Source organism: Dipodomys merriami, unplaced genomic scaffold (assembly GCF_024711535.1).
Source record: "Dipodomys merriami isolate MVZ:Mamm:240054 unplaced genomic scaffold, mDipMer1.0.p SCAF_102, whole genome shotgun sequence".
NCBI classification, from domain to species: domain Eukaryota; kingdom Metazoa; phylum Chordata; class Mammalia; order Rodentia; family Heteromyidae; genus Dipodomys; species Dipodomys merriami.
The window spans coordinates 3,880,295-3,895,218 of record NW_027202294.1 but is presented as its reverse complement, the minus strand read 5'-3'; the positions used below and the strand labels follow the sequence as shown (position 1 = coordinate 3,895,218).

General features: G+C 45.3%; 1 protein-coding gene across 1 annotated transcript; it reads right to left on the bottom strand.

The window, feature by feature from the left end:
* Nucleotides 1-975: 975 nt before the first annotated feature.
* LOC138808957 (acyl-CoA desaturase 1) lies at nucleotides 976-11,412 on the bottom strand. Its single transcript, XM_069995320.1, has 6 exons — nucleotides 11,053-11,412; nucleotides 10,050-10,332; nucleotides 7,461-7,591; nucleotides 5,743-5,948; nucleotides 4,062-4,294; nucleotides 976-1,449 (listed from the first exon to the last, which is right to left on the bottom strand). Exons 1-6 carry the CDS (start codon nucleotides 11,074-11,076, stop codon nucleotides 1,250-1,252), a joined length of 1,077 nt encoding a protein of 358 aa, XP_069851421.1. The 5' UTR covers nucleotides 11,077-11,412; the 3' UTR covers nucleotides 976-1,249.
* Between the last annotated feature and the right edge of the window lie 3,512 nt (nucleotides 11,413-14,924).

Sequence of the window (14,924 nt, the reverse complement as noted above, 5' to 3'; positions counted from 1 at the left end):
AAACAAAAACAGAAATACCATTACTATGAGAAGACTAGTAGCCTAGGGATGAAAGGCAGGAAAGATGATAATTAAATAAACAGCCCACAGAATATTCAAAATTCTATGAACTTCTGCATTGTCCAATTGTGGACACACCCAACCTGAAGACTTCTTGTATCCAAGAAAAAAATCTGCTTGCTATTATCAAAAATCAAGAGCAGGTCATTGTTTACCAACTAAAAGCTGTCCTTTTATCTTAAATCATTGATTTGCTGTTTTTTCTCACTCTCACTAAGCTTTATGGAGAAAAAGAAAACCAGCTGTTTAGAGGGGCTTGATATTTCTTTGCTAGGTAGGTAACTGGGTCTAATCACCCCAAAAGTTTCATCCCTCTAAGGATGAGCTCTTGTTATCTACCATCTTTAGAAGTGGTGCCTGGGGATTAGTGGTAAAGTGTTTGTCTAGCATTCATGAAGCCCTGGGTTCAATTCCTCAGTACCACATACACAGAAAAAGCTGGAAGTGGCATTGTGGCTCAAGTGGTAGAGTACTAGCCTTGAGCACAGAGAGGCTCAGGCCCTGAGCTCAAGCCCCAAGACTGAAAAGAAAGAAAAAAAAAAAGCCCGAGTGGCACTGTGACTCAAGTAGTAGAGTGCTAGCCTTGGACAAAAGGAGCTCAGGGGCAGTGCCCAGGCCCTGAGTTCAAGCCCCAGGACTGGCAAAAAGGAAAGAAGAGAAAAGAAAGGAAAAAAGAAAGGAAGGAAGAAAGTCAAAGAAAGACTTATCTGGGACAAAGTTCAACATATTAGATACCACAAAAGTTGTCTAGGCTTTGGAAGGAAAACAGACTAATGATTGAACCATAGTTTGCTTAGAGGACAATGAAGAAAGAAAGTTGTTAGAAATAAATCAAAATGTACTGCAAATAGAAGGAATTAGTAAGTAGATCAGCTCAGCATCATAATATGAAATTTGTTGGCTTTTGATATTTTTTATCATGTTCAAATTTATTCATTTTTAAAAATTCACAAATAAAATTGTATTCCTTTATCAGGTACAACATTTCTGAAAGTATATGTGTTGTAGAATTGTTAACTCTAGCTAATTAAAATACATATCACCTCAAAAAAATTATCAAAACTTTCCATTTAAAAAGAATAGTGTACCAGAACAGATTAAGGTCATCTTTAATATCCTGGTAACATTACTCAGTAGTTAATTAAACTGCCCAGCTGGCTTTGGAATAGAAACCTGGACAATCCCGAACTCAGCTACTCTTATGGCTTCCATCTCCAGTTCTTTTAATCCTGGCCAAGACGGCAGCCTTGGATACCTTCTTCCGATCATAAGCCAGTCCAAGGGCAGCCATGCAGTCGATGAAAAATGTGGTGAGGTTGATGTGCCAGCGGTACTCACTGGCAGAGTAATCATAGGGGAAGGTGTGGTGGTAATTGTGGAAGCCCTCACCTGGAAGAGAAGCAAAGAGAAATTAGGGAGCTTAGGGGATTGCTTTTTCCCATCTTTGTATAATACCTCTTGTCTAGTAAGTACCTCAGACCTCAGAGAAACCTGCTGTTACTGAGTACATGGCAAATCCAATGTCTTCTACACTGAAGTAAATAAGATTCTTTCAGAGGCATCTTAAGCAATGAACTGAAGGGTCCTGGTTATACATGGCTTTGCAGAGTAAGTTTCTCTCAGAGGATAAAAGATAAATTGATTGTGTTGGGAAGATTTTATACTAAAAAACACCAGAGCTTTAGGAAATACTTTTCATGTGCGTTTGGATGAGAATGAGGTAGGAAGAAGGGGTTTCTAAAGAACTGTGGTTATACTTTCTATGAAGTTGAATAAGCAGCATACCTTCCTCATTGAAACGGTAGTCTCTGTAAGGCTGAGAGATACCAATGGAAAAGAGGGCAGTGGCCAAAAGTAAAAAAGGGCTAGAAGGCCGCTGGGGGTCGCAGTATCAGCTCCCGAGCCTGTGCTGCGGCCCTGGCTGGTCAGTGTAGGAACCTTCTCAATAAAGTTGCTTCCTTATTAACAACAACAAAAAAAAAAGGGCTAGAATTCCCTCAGGTTTAACCCTGGGATAGGAGAGGTAGTGACAAAATAAGACTCATAGAATTAGGCTGGATAGTTTGATAGACACAAGGACACAAATTCTGCATTCATCATAATTTCTGCGGGGGGTAAAGCATTTTCTAGTTTCTTGACGGCATGTCCTAAGTAAATTCTAGTACTAGTAATGATTCTTATAAATCCAGAGTAGGACCAACATAAATAACAAGAGGAGATCCTGATAACAAAATGACATCTGGTGTTTCTCGAGGTGGTCCTCCCTCTGTACCCTGAATTGTGCATGCTTGAACTGAGCAAAGCAGTTGGAATAATGCCAAGAGTTCTGACAAAAGTACTGCTAACTCCCCCACGGCTTTCATTTCACAGCCAGACTGAGTGAGCATTCACCAGGCCTATAGGTGTCTGATTTCAAATGAATTACATATGCACACATAGACAAGGACAAGCAGGAGGCCAATGGGTAGCAACTAAGGCAGCAAAGACACCCCAGGAATGCTCCAGAGGAAGGTCAGCTTTGTTACAGAGACAATGAGTAAGTATGTGACTGTGGGAGAAGTCATTTAAGAAGCCAAAAGATTAGAATGTCTGGAAATAACTACAGAAGAGCAAAAAACATGAGGGGAGAACAGGTTTGCAGATGTGGTTATTCCTATTTTTTTTTAATCCTCATATTTGTATAGCAAGGTGGTTTATTTCAAACATAAAGAACATACAAAAGGGAGGAAGGTCCTTGAAAAGAGTGAGAAAAGCTGTGGAAGTCAAAGAAATAGAGGGAAAAAAGCTTTAAGGCATTAAAAAATGTGATTTGGGGAGCTGGGAATGTGGTATAGTAGTAAAGCATGCTTGAAGCCCTGGGTTCGATTCCTCAGCACCCAGAAAAAGCTAGAAATGGCTCTGTGGCTCAAGTGGTAGATGCTAGCCTTGAACAAAAAAAGCTCAGGGACAGTATCCAGACCCTAAGTTCAAGCCCCAGGACTGGGGGAAAAAAAAAAATGACTTCAAGAAGTAGCACTATGGCTCCAAGTGATACAGCACTAGCCTTAAGCAGAAAAAAATTGAAGGACAGTGCTCATTCCTGAGTTCAAGCCCTACAACTGACCAAAACAAAACAAAAAAGTGACCTGGATGAGGGCTGGGAAGGTGGCTCAGTGGAAGAGTGCTTGCCTTGCATGCTTGAGGCCCTGGGTTCAATTCCTCAGCACCACATAAGGAGAAAAAAAAAAAGCTGGAAGTGGTGCTGTGGCTCAAGTGGTAGAGCGCTAGCCTTGAGCTGAAGAGCTGAAGGACAGCACCCAGGCCCAGAGTTCAGGCCCCACGACCGGACCCCCCCCCCAAAAAAAAAGTGATCTGGATGAGATTATGCAGAAAAAAAATATATTAATAGGAAGAAAATGAGTGTTATGTAATGACTGAGCACAGACCTGTGAACAGGGTGGTTGCTTAGGTGTCACTGAAAAAAATCGAAGTTCTGACAACTGATGTAAAGAAGCCACTAGGTCTGCACAGTGCAAACTAACTTGAAGCCTTAGTCAAAGTCTATATTCACTTGGAAGGACAGGGAGAAGCAGAAACAATCGGGACTGATTTTGTGGGGAAGTCAACATCACTTCACAGGGCAGAAACTTCTGTTATAACTATCTTTGAAACACCAGGCACACAGGTCAGATGTATTGCCTGCCCCCAATCTGTTTATATACATACCAGAGGTGATTAGAGAAAGAAAATTCAAAGAGGCTCATTAGAGGGAACATTTGGAAACTTAAGTTGTTTCACAACTTAAAATGTAAAGTAGAATGATTTTTTTTACCCTTTCCATTTTACACAATACTTGTTTGATTCTCCTAAGGTTCCCAATATGTCACCACTTAGTTTTTCTTATAGAAAATCTGAGCTACACAATGCTTATAAAACCAGCCCATTCCAGTTCTTCTAGATTCTAGCCAAATACCCTATCAGCAGACAAGTAGATGTGGTCTTGCTTTTCACTGCCAACTTACCCACAGCTCCCAGTGAAACCAAGATATTCTCTCGAGACTCAATGTTCTTGTCATATGGGCGGTATCCATAGAGGTGGGCAGCACTGTTCACCAGCCAGGTGGCATTGAGCACGATGGCATAACGCAGGAAAGTGCCAACAAACAAACTGTGTTTGAAAGTTTCACCCCAACAATACCAGGGCACCAGGGTGGGCAGGATGAAGCACATCAACAGGAGACCAGGCTTGTAGTACCTACATGAAAGACCACACACGTAGTATTGGGGAAAGGACTCACACACTTATCTGGATTGTCCAGTTTCACTGGACAGGGCTGTCTTTTTCCCTACAATATGCATTCACTGGGGGCAAAAGTCAGCAGGAGAGAATGCAGTCTCTTGAGCAGTTATTTAGATGAGTCAGTGTAGATGTGTTAAAAGGAAGCATGTGGTAGCCTTTACCAGATATGTCTCTGTCCTTATGTAAGCCCTTGTTCTTCTCTTCATTTTCATATAGACCAGGCCATCCACATTCCAGAGGAATTGGTTAGCAGTCACAGCTTCAGCTTTGATGTTAATGATATTCCTTGCAGCCAATTACTTCTCATTCCTGTCACTGCTACCTTGTATTTCTAACTTGTATCCCTGCCTCTGACCTTTTGGCTCAATGATACTTATCACCTACATTTACTTTTCTTTGTTTTAATTTTATTGTCAAGATGATGTACAGAGGGGTTACAGTTAAGTAAGTAAGGTAGTGGGCACATTCCCTTTTTTGGGGGTGGGTCCAGTCGTGGTGTCTGAACTCTGGGCCTGGGCGCTGTCCCTCAGCTCTTCAGCTCAAGGCTAGCACTCTACCACTTGAGCCACAGCACCACTTCTGGCTATTTTTTTCCTTCTGCTTATGTGGTGCTGAGGAATCGAACTCAGGGCCTCATGCATGCAAGGCAAGCGCTATACTACTGAGCCACCTTCCCAGCCCTAGTGGGTACATTTATTGCCTAACTTGTTAGCTCCTTGTGTCCTTGCCTCTCACCTTTTGGCTCAAGGATACCTGTCCTAATAGTGATCTCTCTAGAGTATACCTGACTGTGACACATGGTGCTGGAGAATCCTTTAGTGGGCTCCTATGCCAAATGAACTAATCCTAGGTCTGTGCCTGGGACCCCACAGGAAGGGCATCAGATTGTTATTGCAGTCCTTCCTCCTGTCACATGCCTCAAGCAGAAAGACTATGGTTCAGAAACATGTTTGAAGATTTAGTTTACTGTTTTACCCATCTCTGCTCACCCAAACTTGGAACAGGTTCTATTTCTGAGTGGCTGCTGATGCTACTTTGCAAATAAATCCCTCCTTTAGGTTCCCATTAACCCATCTCATGGTGTATATATAAGCAGTAGAATACTGCTTTGCTTCATGATTAGTTGGGTCTTTACATTATCCCTCCAACCCCCTCTAAGCTAAAAATTCCTTGAAGGCAAGGACTGGCCGAATTCATTTTTCAATGATGAATATCCTAGGTTGGTAAACATTTGTGGCATTTAATTGCTTTTAATAAGATAGCTTATATAGGGAGAAACATTTGAATTTTGTTTAATGCTTTGAACTTACAAATAAAGATACCACTTAGCTATTATTTTATAAGTTCTAAGGAGAAAGTAGAGCCCAAACCCCACATTCCCAGGACCATCGTCCTTCACTCACCTCCTCTGGAACATCACCAGTTTCTCAGCTTTGAGGTCAGACAGGTCCAGCAAACCACCCTTCTCTTTGACAGCTGGGTGTTTGCGCACAAGCAGCCAACCCACGTGAGAGAAGAAAAAGCCACGACGGGAATTGTGAGGATCAGCATGAGTTTCTGAGAACTTGTGGTGGGCGCGGTGATCTCGGGCCCATTCATACACGTCATTCTGGATGGGACAGAAGGAAAACTAGACCTTAGAGATGCCCACTAGAGAGGACTGGAGTGTCTAGATGTCTGAGAGGGCCCAACTTCACAGTCCTCAAGTCTCAAGCTACAAAGGAGGTTTAGGGGCCTGCTCTCTCATGAGCACTTGTTCCTGATGCTTATGTAGAAAGTCAACTTCTAGTCCCAGACCACAGGTATAGAACTACTATTCTTGGTTATATATATGGTAGGGAGAAAGTCACAGCACTCAGGGAATATCATTAGTAAAGAACAAGACAAGCTTCAAGCAAGGAATGTGAGATAGGATCCTCATGGAGTGCCCAGTCCTTGGACAAAAAGAATATTAGGCATGGGGCTGGGAAGGTGCCTCAGTGTTAGAGCGCTTGCCTTACATGCCTGAGGCCCTGGGTTCAATTCTTCAGCACCATATAAGCAAAAAGAAAAAAGCTGGAAGTGGCGCTGTGGCTCAAGTGGTAGACCACTAGCCTTGAGCTGAAGAGCTGAGGGACAGCGCCCAGGCCCAGAGTTCAGGCTCCACGACTGGACCCCCCCCCCAAAAAAAAAAGAATATGAGGCAGCAAAATCATCTTGGTCCTAGGATGCTGTTCTATGGATAAAGGTTCAGCAAGTTCCATCCTAATGCCTTCACAAGTAGTAGCTTGCCAACCAAATATCAAGGCTCTCTGTATTTGTCTGGGATTCTGTCTAGCATTTCAGTAATGTACCAATGTCTCTTCTTTCCCTCTGCCTCACAAGGACCCCATGGGCCTCAAGGAACAAGTAGCCAGAGTAGAGATGATCACACACATGTGCTAAGAACCTCAGATAGTAACAAGAAACAGGGAACTTAAGTTGGTTTACTATTTTCCTCTTGCTCCAAGCTGAGCCTCATGTGACAAACATGACAGTCCCTTATCCCCAATTCCTGTTGGCATGTTATATACCATTCTATGGTTGACTTAGCCAAAACAGGCAACTTCAGATTGGATAGGGATGTCCATCCAACCTTTTAGTGGTTTGTTTCCCTCATCTGTAAAAGGGGGCTAATTACAGCACCTAAGATGGTTGTGAGGATTAACGAGTTAATCTATGTCAACCACTTAGCACAGTGCCCAAGACATAGCCAGTGGTATGCAAATATTTGTTATTATCAGTAGACTTCCTGAGTCTGTCCCACATCACCTTCCATCCTTAAGATCTTAGAAATTCTCAAATAGTTACTTCAAAGCATGAGTTTAATGTCCACTGTCCATCCAGGAAACCAGTCACCCCCTTGTGTATGTGCTATGTCCCATTAGGTTAAAGGACCACAGACTGTATGGTAACAGTGGGACCTTGGGATCACAAATAACCCTATACTTTGTAAGCTATTCTTATTTACTGTTTCCCTTCTCAATGACTATGAAGTATCCCAGGCTTGATGACACCAATACTTTGAAACTGGAAAGGTTGCTTTGCTGAGGCTCCTCTCTGGGTGCCAATGCCATCCATCATAGAAGAGACAGCTGCTCACCTGGAATGCCATGGTGTTGGCAATGATGAGGAAGAGCCTCAGAGGCAGCCGTGCTTTGTACGTCCGGTGGCTCCACAGGCGATGAGCCCCTGCTGTGATGCCCAGGGCACTGTATACATAGCAAAGATATGCTGCAGGAGAAGACAGAGGGGGAGTCAGAGGCAAGTTCCATCAGGGGAAACATGTCACACTCTCCTGATACCATACTGTCCAGAGTCACAATAGAAAAACTGGAACCAGCCGGGCACTGGTGGCTCATGCCTATAATCCTAGCTACTCAGGAGGCTGAGATCTGAAGAGCACGGTTCAAAGCCAGCCCGGGGTGGAAACTCTGTGAGACTCTTATCTCCAATAAACCAGAAAATGGGAAGTGGTGCCAAGTGGTAGAGCACTCCCTTTGAGCTGAAGAGCTAAGGGACGCACCTAGGCTGAGTTCAAGCCCCATGACTGACAAAAAGAAAGAAAAAGAACCACAGAAGCTAGGTTTTTCTGTCAATAAGGAGTTTCTGATCTAGCTCTACTATCCACTACTCATGATTTGTGCTCAGTTCTTATTGTCTCTCCTTTGCCTGGTCCTTTTGTTAGCCCAGTCAATACTAATTCTAAACAAATGTTGGGAGGTGCTCAACATTGACAGCTGAGTATTATCTTGCAACATGCCTGTAGGCATAGTAGCTGCCAGAACCTGAGATGTAAGATGGAAAAGGTACTACAAATAGACTTTACTTTCTGATTGGCAGCTCTAGGAGGCAGGAGCCCAGGCCTTTGCAGAAAGTTAACCAAAAAAAAAAAAAAAAAAAAAAATACAAAGTCTCACTTTAGGAGCAGCTTGAAACAATGGCTCCTCAGTGCTTACAGATTTTAGTTCCATAAGCAATACCATGCATTGTAACTATTTGTCCTATGTTCTGCTGAACCAAGATAAAAGTTTCCAAATAGTCTCCTTCCCTTCCTCCTACACATTATCCTGTTCTTTCTTTACTATCACCAGGGGAGTCAGAGTCCACATCTGCCCCAGCAAAGTTTTGGCTATATTTTCTCTGAGCTGGGACTGAATCCCAAGGTGATTTGCTGCCTTTGGCCATGTGGTGAGTGAAGTTTTCTTCCCACATGTAGTATTTGGTGGCACCTAAACATGGAGCACAGCGGAGCCACAGTCCTGCAGTCAGAGAAAGGAAGGAATTTTGCTTCAAGTAAAGCAGAAGCTCTTAGTTGAGAATCATGGAAAAACCGCACATTTGTTTCACATTTTAATTGGCTCTAGTATATTGGCGTCTAAAACACCGTTGATCCCATATTTTTTTTTCCCTTGTTGGTTCTGGGATTTGAACTCAGGACTACTCCCTGCCCCTTAGTTTTTTGTTCGTTTTGTTTTGTTTTTTTATCCTAAGGCTGGCTGGCATTATACCACTTGAGCCACACCTTCAATTTGGACCTTTTGATGGTTAACTAGAGAGAAGAGTCTCTAGGATTTGTCTTCTGGGGCTGGAAGATAGGATTACAGGTATGAGCCACCATCACAGGCTTTTTTGTTTTTTTGCCAGTCCTGAGGTTTGAACTCAGGGCTGGGCACTGTCCTTGAGCTTCTTTTGCTCAAGGATAGCACTCTTCCACTTGAGTCATCGTGGCTTCCGGCTTTTTCTGTTAATGTGGTACTGAGGAATGGAACCCCCGGCCTCATGTATGCTAGGCAAGCACTCTTATCACTAAGCCACATTTCTAGCTCCCATCACAGGCTTATCACAGGCTTTTTGATCCCTTAATGTGATGAAGATTTGTTCTACCCACACCTTACTTAGTTTATCAAAGGGAAGGCTCGAATCACTTAAACTCGTCTCCTTCCACTTCCCAGTGGAAGGACAGTTACTGTCAACACTATTTTTAGCAACATACTATAACTTTGTCCTAAGAAGTAGGTTGGATGGGTTTTGTACCCAGCCCTGTCATAGGGCTCTTCTAGAGTCAGTAAGACCCAGAAAGCACTGTAAATAGCCACGTCAAGAGGAAGAGGAATGCTGGGAGGAACACGTAACTAGCATAAGGAACATCACCTTCCTAATTCTGACAAGTGTCCCCACTTGGTACTTGGAAGACTTCCAAGACAAATCTGGAGGGAGCAGAACTCTCAGATCAGCCCTTCTGCACTACTACCTTCCAAAAGACAGGAAAAGAGCCCATATTTGAAACTGCTCCAGAAAACTTCCATTTGTAGGCCCACTTGGGCTAGTAGAGCCATACATCTGCACCCTTGGGCTAAACAGGACCCTTTGTACCCCACATTGATCTTGAGCGAGTTATGTAGCCTTGATATTCCTCTTCCTCCTCTTTCTTGAGACTACAGGCATGCTTCTTTATATCCAGTCCTCTTGCTGTTATCTGACTGGGCTCCATGTAGCTTATGAAGCCCCAGCTCTGGCATGGGTTCCCATGCGAAGGGACCTCCACAACTGAATCATAATCCCACTAAACTCTTTCCTTAATCCTGTCAAGAGAACTTAGTCAAATAGAGGACACTGCCCTGTGTGGGACCACACCTCATTAAAGAGCAGGGAAAAACCTGGGCACTGGCTCAGGATGGGAGCTGCTTACCCCAGAGCCAGGTGTAGGCCTTGCAGCCAGGAACCAGGGTGAGCCCATAGAGGGCTCCCAGGTGCAGCAGAGCCATGAGGATGATGTTTCTCCACACATACTCAAGCTTCGGTGGGGGGCCCACCTCATCCTGGTAGGTGGGGTCATGTATGTCCTCTTTCATTTCAGGGCGGATGTCATCTCCCAAGTCCCGGAGAGTCTTTTCGAAGTTTTGTTTTCCATTCTTCAAGCCCCCAGATGGAGGCGCTGTGATGGTAGTGGTGGTGGTGTAGGAGCTGGAGATCTGTAAGGAAAAGGAGTGCAGAATTAGGAAGGCAGAAGGGGGCACTTCCTTCTGTACTGCCACGGGGGGAAGGATACGCAGTAGAGCCACAGATTCTCCCAGTGTATTTAGAAATGGAACAGGAGAATGCTGGGTGCTGGTAGCTCACACTTGTAATCCTAGCTGCTCGGGAAGCTGAGATCTGAGGATCACAGTTGGAAGCCAGCCTGGTCAGTGAAATCCGTGAGACTCTCATCCCCAATTAACCAGCAAAAAGCCAGAAGTGGAGCAGTGGCGCTAGCCCTGAGAAGCGGGGGGAGGGGAGGGGAAAGAGTTTAGGGACAGCACCCACGGCTTGAGTTCAAGTCCCAGAACTGGCAAACACCAAACAAAACAAAACACGGAAAATTTCCAGAAAACTAGGAGTAGATTTTTGGCAAAACTCAAGATAAAGGGGTGCTAGGAGGGTGAAAAACTCGCCCTCCTAGCATTACACAAAGGAACCCCCCCTCCCCACGTAGGCACAAAGGTTCCTCACGCCTGGGTCTCTCACTTCAAAGCTCAACAAAAATTGGGGAGATACCAGCCTAAGTACAGCCGCCTCCCCCGAGCGAGGGCCGTACAATGCGAGCGAAGACGACCAAGTTACCTCGGAGGTTAGAACTCTCTCCCCACACGAGCAGCCAGCCTAGCGCCCAGCCCGCGTCCGGGCGCGGCGGCCCCGCGATTCTGGAAGCTCACCTCTTGCAGCATGTGCGCCGGCATCCTGGCTCTCCGCGGCGGGGATCGCGCTCCCAGGCCGAGACGGAAGGGGGATCTCGGAGCCCGCGGCTACCAGGCGATCGCCGGAGCTGCGCCCCGAACCCTTCTCGGAGAGGTGTGCAGAGTGCTTCTGCCGTGCTCGGATCTCCCGGGGCTGAGATTTTTAAAGGGTAGAGCTGGTAAGGGGTGGACGCGTCCCGTATTTCCTCAGGCTCTTTTTATCCGTTGCCAGTAGGGTACAAAGTGCACAAGGCTCAGGCAGCCCCGCGTGGAGGTGAGGGCGGGAGATGGGAGGGGACAGAAAACTGAGACAAGAGCCACCCTGCCGGGATGCTGCAAACACCAAAACCGCGCTGCTCCAGCCCTGGCCTCTGGGGAAATGCTAATAAGGCTCCTGTAAACTCTGTCTTGTCATTGGCCAAAGGGAATTTGGTGCCACCTCGTCTTGCCGTTGCCATTGGCTCGGAGCAATCTGCTGTTCCCTCAGCCGCCAGCTCCTTGCTCCCCTCCCCTCCTTTTCTCCTTCTTGGCTTTTCTTCCTTGGGCCGGTGTACCTTACCACTCATCCTCCGGTTCGATGGCGCTCGAGAGGTTTCTCTCAGGAAGACGCAAAGGACTTTGTTTGCTAGTAGAGGTTGGGTGAATGTCCGGGAATTGCACCCTGACGCACAGTGAATGACTGGACACGGGCAAAATTGTCCAGGGAACAGTAAGGAAGCCTCGCAGGCGAACATCATTGCCAACTGCACTGTCTTCCCACTCCCCCAGACACTGGTTAACTAGGAGGGTGAATGCAGCTTCTTTCCCTCCCGAAGAGTAACTTGGGTTCTGCCCCGCCCACTAGCCCTGGGATGCTAACCAAAAGTGGCGGAGTTCTGCCCGCCAGATCAGTTTCACAGCGTGCCTTTACGAAGACAACTCGCAGTCATTGGGCAGGCTCTGCAGCGATGGCATCCATTAGAAGCCAGGGAGCAACTTCATCCTGGTGCACTCACCTTTAGAACCTGTGCCGGAGGCCTGGGAGAGTCTGATCCTTTGGTTGGAATTTGGGGATCTTCTACAAATAATAAAACTGGAAGCACAGACAAGTGTTTGCACCCAACAACAGGCAAAGATTAGCATGTGGAATAAAAATAGCAAGCCCATAGTGAGGGATCTCTCCAGGCCACCACTGTGAACATGAAGTGAGTACTTCATTGCTTTTTTTTTTTCTTTTGTGCCAATCCTGGGGCTTGAACTCAGGGTCTGGGCACTGTCCCCACGCTTCTTTTTGCTCAAGCCTAGTGCTCTACCCCTTGAGCCACAGGGCCACTTTTGGTTCTGTTTATGTGGTAGTGAGGAATCAAACCCAGGGCTTAATGCATGTTACTCTGCCACTAAGCCACATTTCCAGCCCCCTTGAGCTTTTATTCAAGGCCAAGTGCTCTACCACTTGGGCCACAGTTCTACTTCCATTTAGGGATGCTTTTGTGGTTTAGTAGAGGTCAGAGTCTCTTGTATTTCCTGCCCAGGTTGGCTTCGAACTATGATCCTCAGATCTCAGTCTCCTGAGTAACTAGGATTTACAGGGATGAGCCACCAGTGACATTGCTTTATTTTAAAGAGAGGTGATATATGGGAGAGATAAATAACTTGGTCATGGTCACAACAGCTGGTGGAACTATGCGTTGGTCCCAGAAATTGGAAGCTGAAGCCAGGTACCAGTGGCTCATGCCTATAATCCTAACTACTCAGGAGGCTGAAACCTGGAGGATCACAAATCTCCATCTCCAATTAGCCAGCAAAATGCAGGAGTGGAGGTATGGCTCAAGTGGCAGAGCCATCAGTCATGAGCAAGAAAGCTGAGCCAGAGTTAGCTATACACCCTAATTCCAAACCTGGTACTGTGTCATGCATACACACACACACACACACACACACACACACACACACACACACACACACACACACACACACACACACACACACACACACACACACACACACACACACACACACACACACACACACACACACACACACACACACACACACACACACACACTTCTGAAGCTGGTCCTACTGCCCTAGGCTTACTGCATAAAATCTGAGATGTGCTGATGTCTCAGATTTCCTGACTATCTTCTCTGGGCCTTTGTTAGCCAGATCAGAGAGCTATTCATTCACCTAATCTGCTTCAGCTGATCAGCTACTAATCCATTGTGTCTGTTAAAACAAAGCACTATAGGTTGGGGAGCTTTTATAACACAAATGTGCTTCCCAGGGTTTTGGAGGGTAGACCACCAGCAGGTTTGAGTCTGTAAGGACTTTCACTTATCCCCTGGTTGACAGGCAGCCATCTTTTCTGTCTTCAATGAGGAAGGAAAAGGTATGCGTAGGGCACTAATGTTATTCATAAGGGCTCTGCCTGCAGGAATTAATTACCTCTAAGTCTCAATTTCAAACACCATATGAAGTAGGGAGTTGGGTGGGGGGGTGTTAGAATTCAGTATATTAGCTGGCAGAGGTGGCTCCTGCCTGCAATCCTAGCTATTTAAGAGGCTGAGATCTGAGGATTATGATTAAAAACCAAACCTGGCAGGAAAGCTCAAGAAACTCTTTTTTTTTTTTTTTTTGGGGGGGGGGGGGTCCGGTCATGGGGCCTGAACTCTGGGCCTGGGCGCTGTCCCTCAGCTCTTCAGCTCAAGGCTAGCGCTCTACCACTTGAGCCACAGTGACACTTCCGGATTTTTTCCTTTTGCTTATGTGGTGCTGAGGAATTGAACCCAGGGCCTCATGCATGCAAGGCAAGCACTCTACCACTGAGCCACCTTCCCAGTCCCTCAAGAAACTCTTTTGTCCGATGAAGTACTTAATAAAAACCAAGTGATAGAATACTAGCCTTGAGCAAAAGAAGCTCAGGAACAATACCCATGCCCAGAGTTCAAGTCCCAGACCCAGAGAAGAAGAAGAAGAAGAAGAAGAAGAAGAAGAAGAAGAAGAAGAAGAAGAAGAAGAAGAAGAAGAAGAAGAAGAAGAAGAAGAAGAAGAAGAAGAAGAAGAAGAAGAAGAAGAAGAAGAAGAAGAAGAAGAAGAAGAAGAAGAAGAAGAAGGAAGAAGAAGAAGAAGTCGAGGAGGAGGAGGAAGAGGAAGGAGGAAGAGGGAGGAGGAGGAGGAAGAGAATTCAGTGTATTACACTTCTCTAGGAAAAAGATTCAGGATTTCTTTTGGAGGATATCTTTAATTATAAATAAAGATGGTTCTTCCTCTGAGGCCAACTTTCTTTCTTTCTCTATAACTGCCATTGCTTCTTCCAGACTCTGGACTTTGCATTCCTTTTCTACCAGAGAAAGCCAAAGGACGCCTGCCAAAACAATAATAACAAAAGAGCCGGGTGCCGGTGGCTCACGCCTATAATCCTAGCTACTCAGGAGGCTGAGATCTGAGCATCAAAGCCAGCCAGGGCAGGAAATTCCATGAGACTCTTATCTCCAATAAACCACTCAGAAAACCGGAAGTGGTGCTATGGCTCAAGTGGTAGAGTGCTCACTTTGAGCTAAAGAGGTGAGGGGCAGTGCCCAGGCTCAGAGTTCAAGTCCCACAACTGACAAATAATAATAATAATAATAACAACAACAAAAGAAGTCATGATTCCTCTCCAAAGACAGGCTGCTTCCTTATAGAAAGCTCTGGAAGTCTAGAGAAGATCTGGGTTAGGGGGAGAAATTTCAGGAAGAAAAGATTACAACCTATCTCAATTGCTGATAAGCTTAGAATGGTGAATGGATCATACAGTGTATACTACATGGTTGTTTGTATTTTCAAACTTCCAAAGTTTACATATGCACACAAATAAGATTGTATAGTAATAT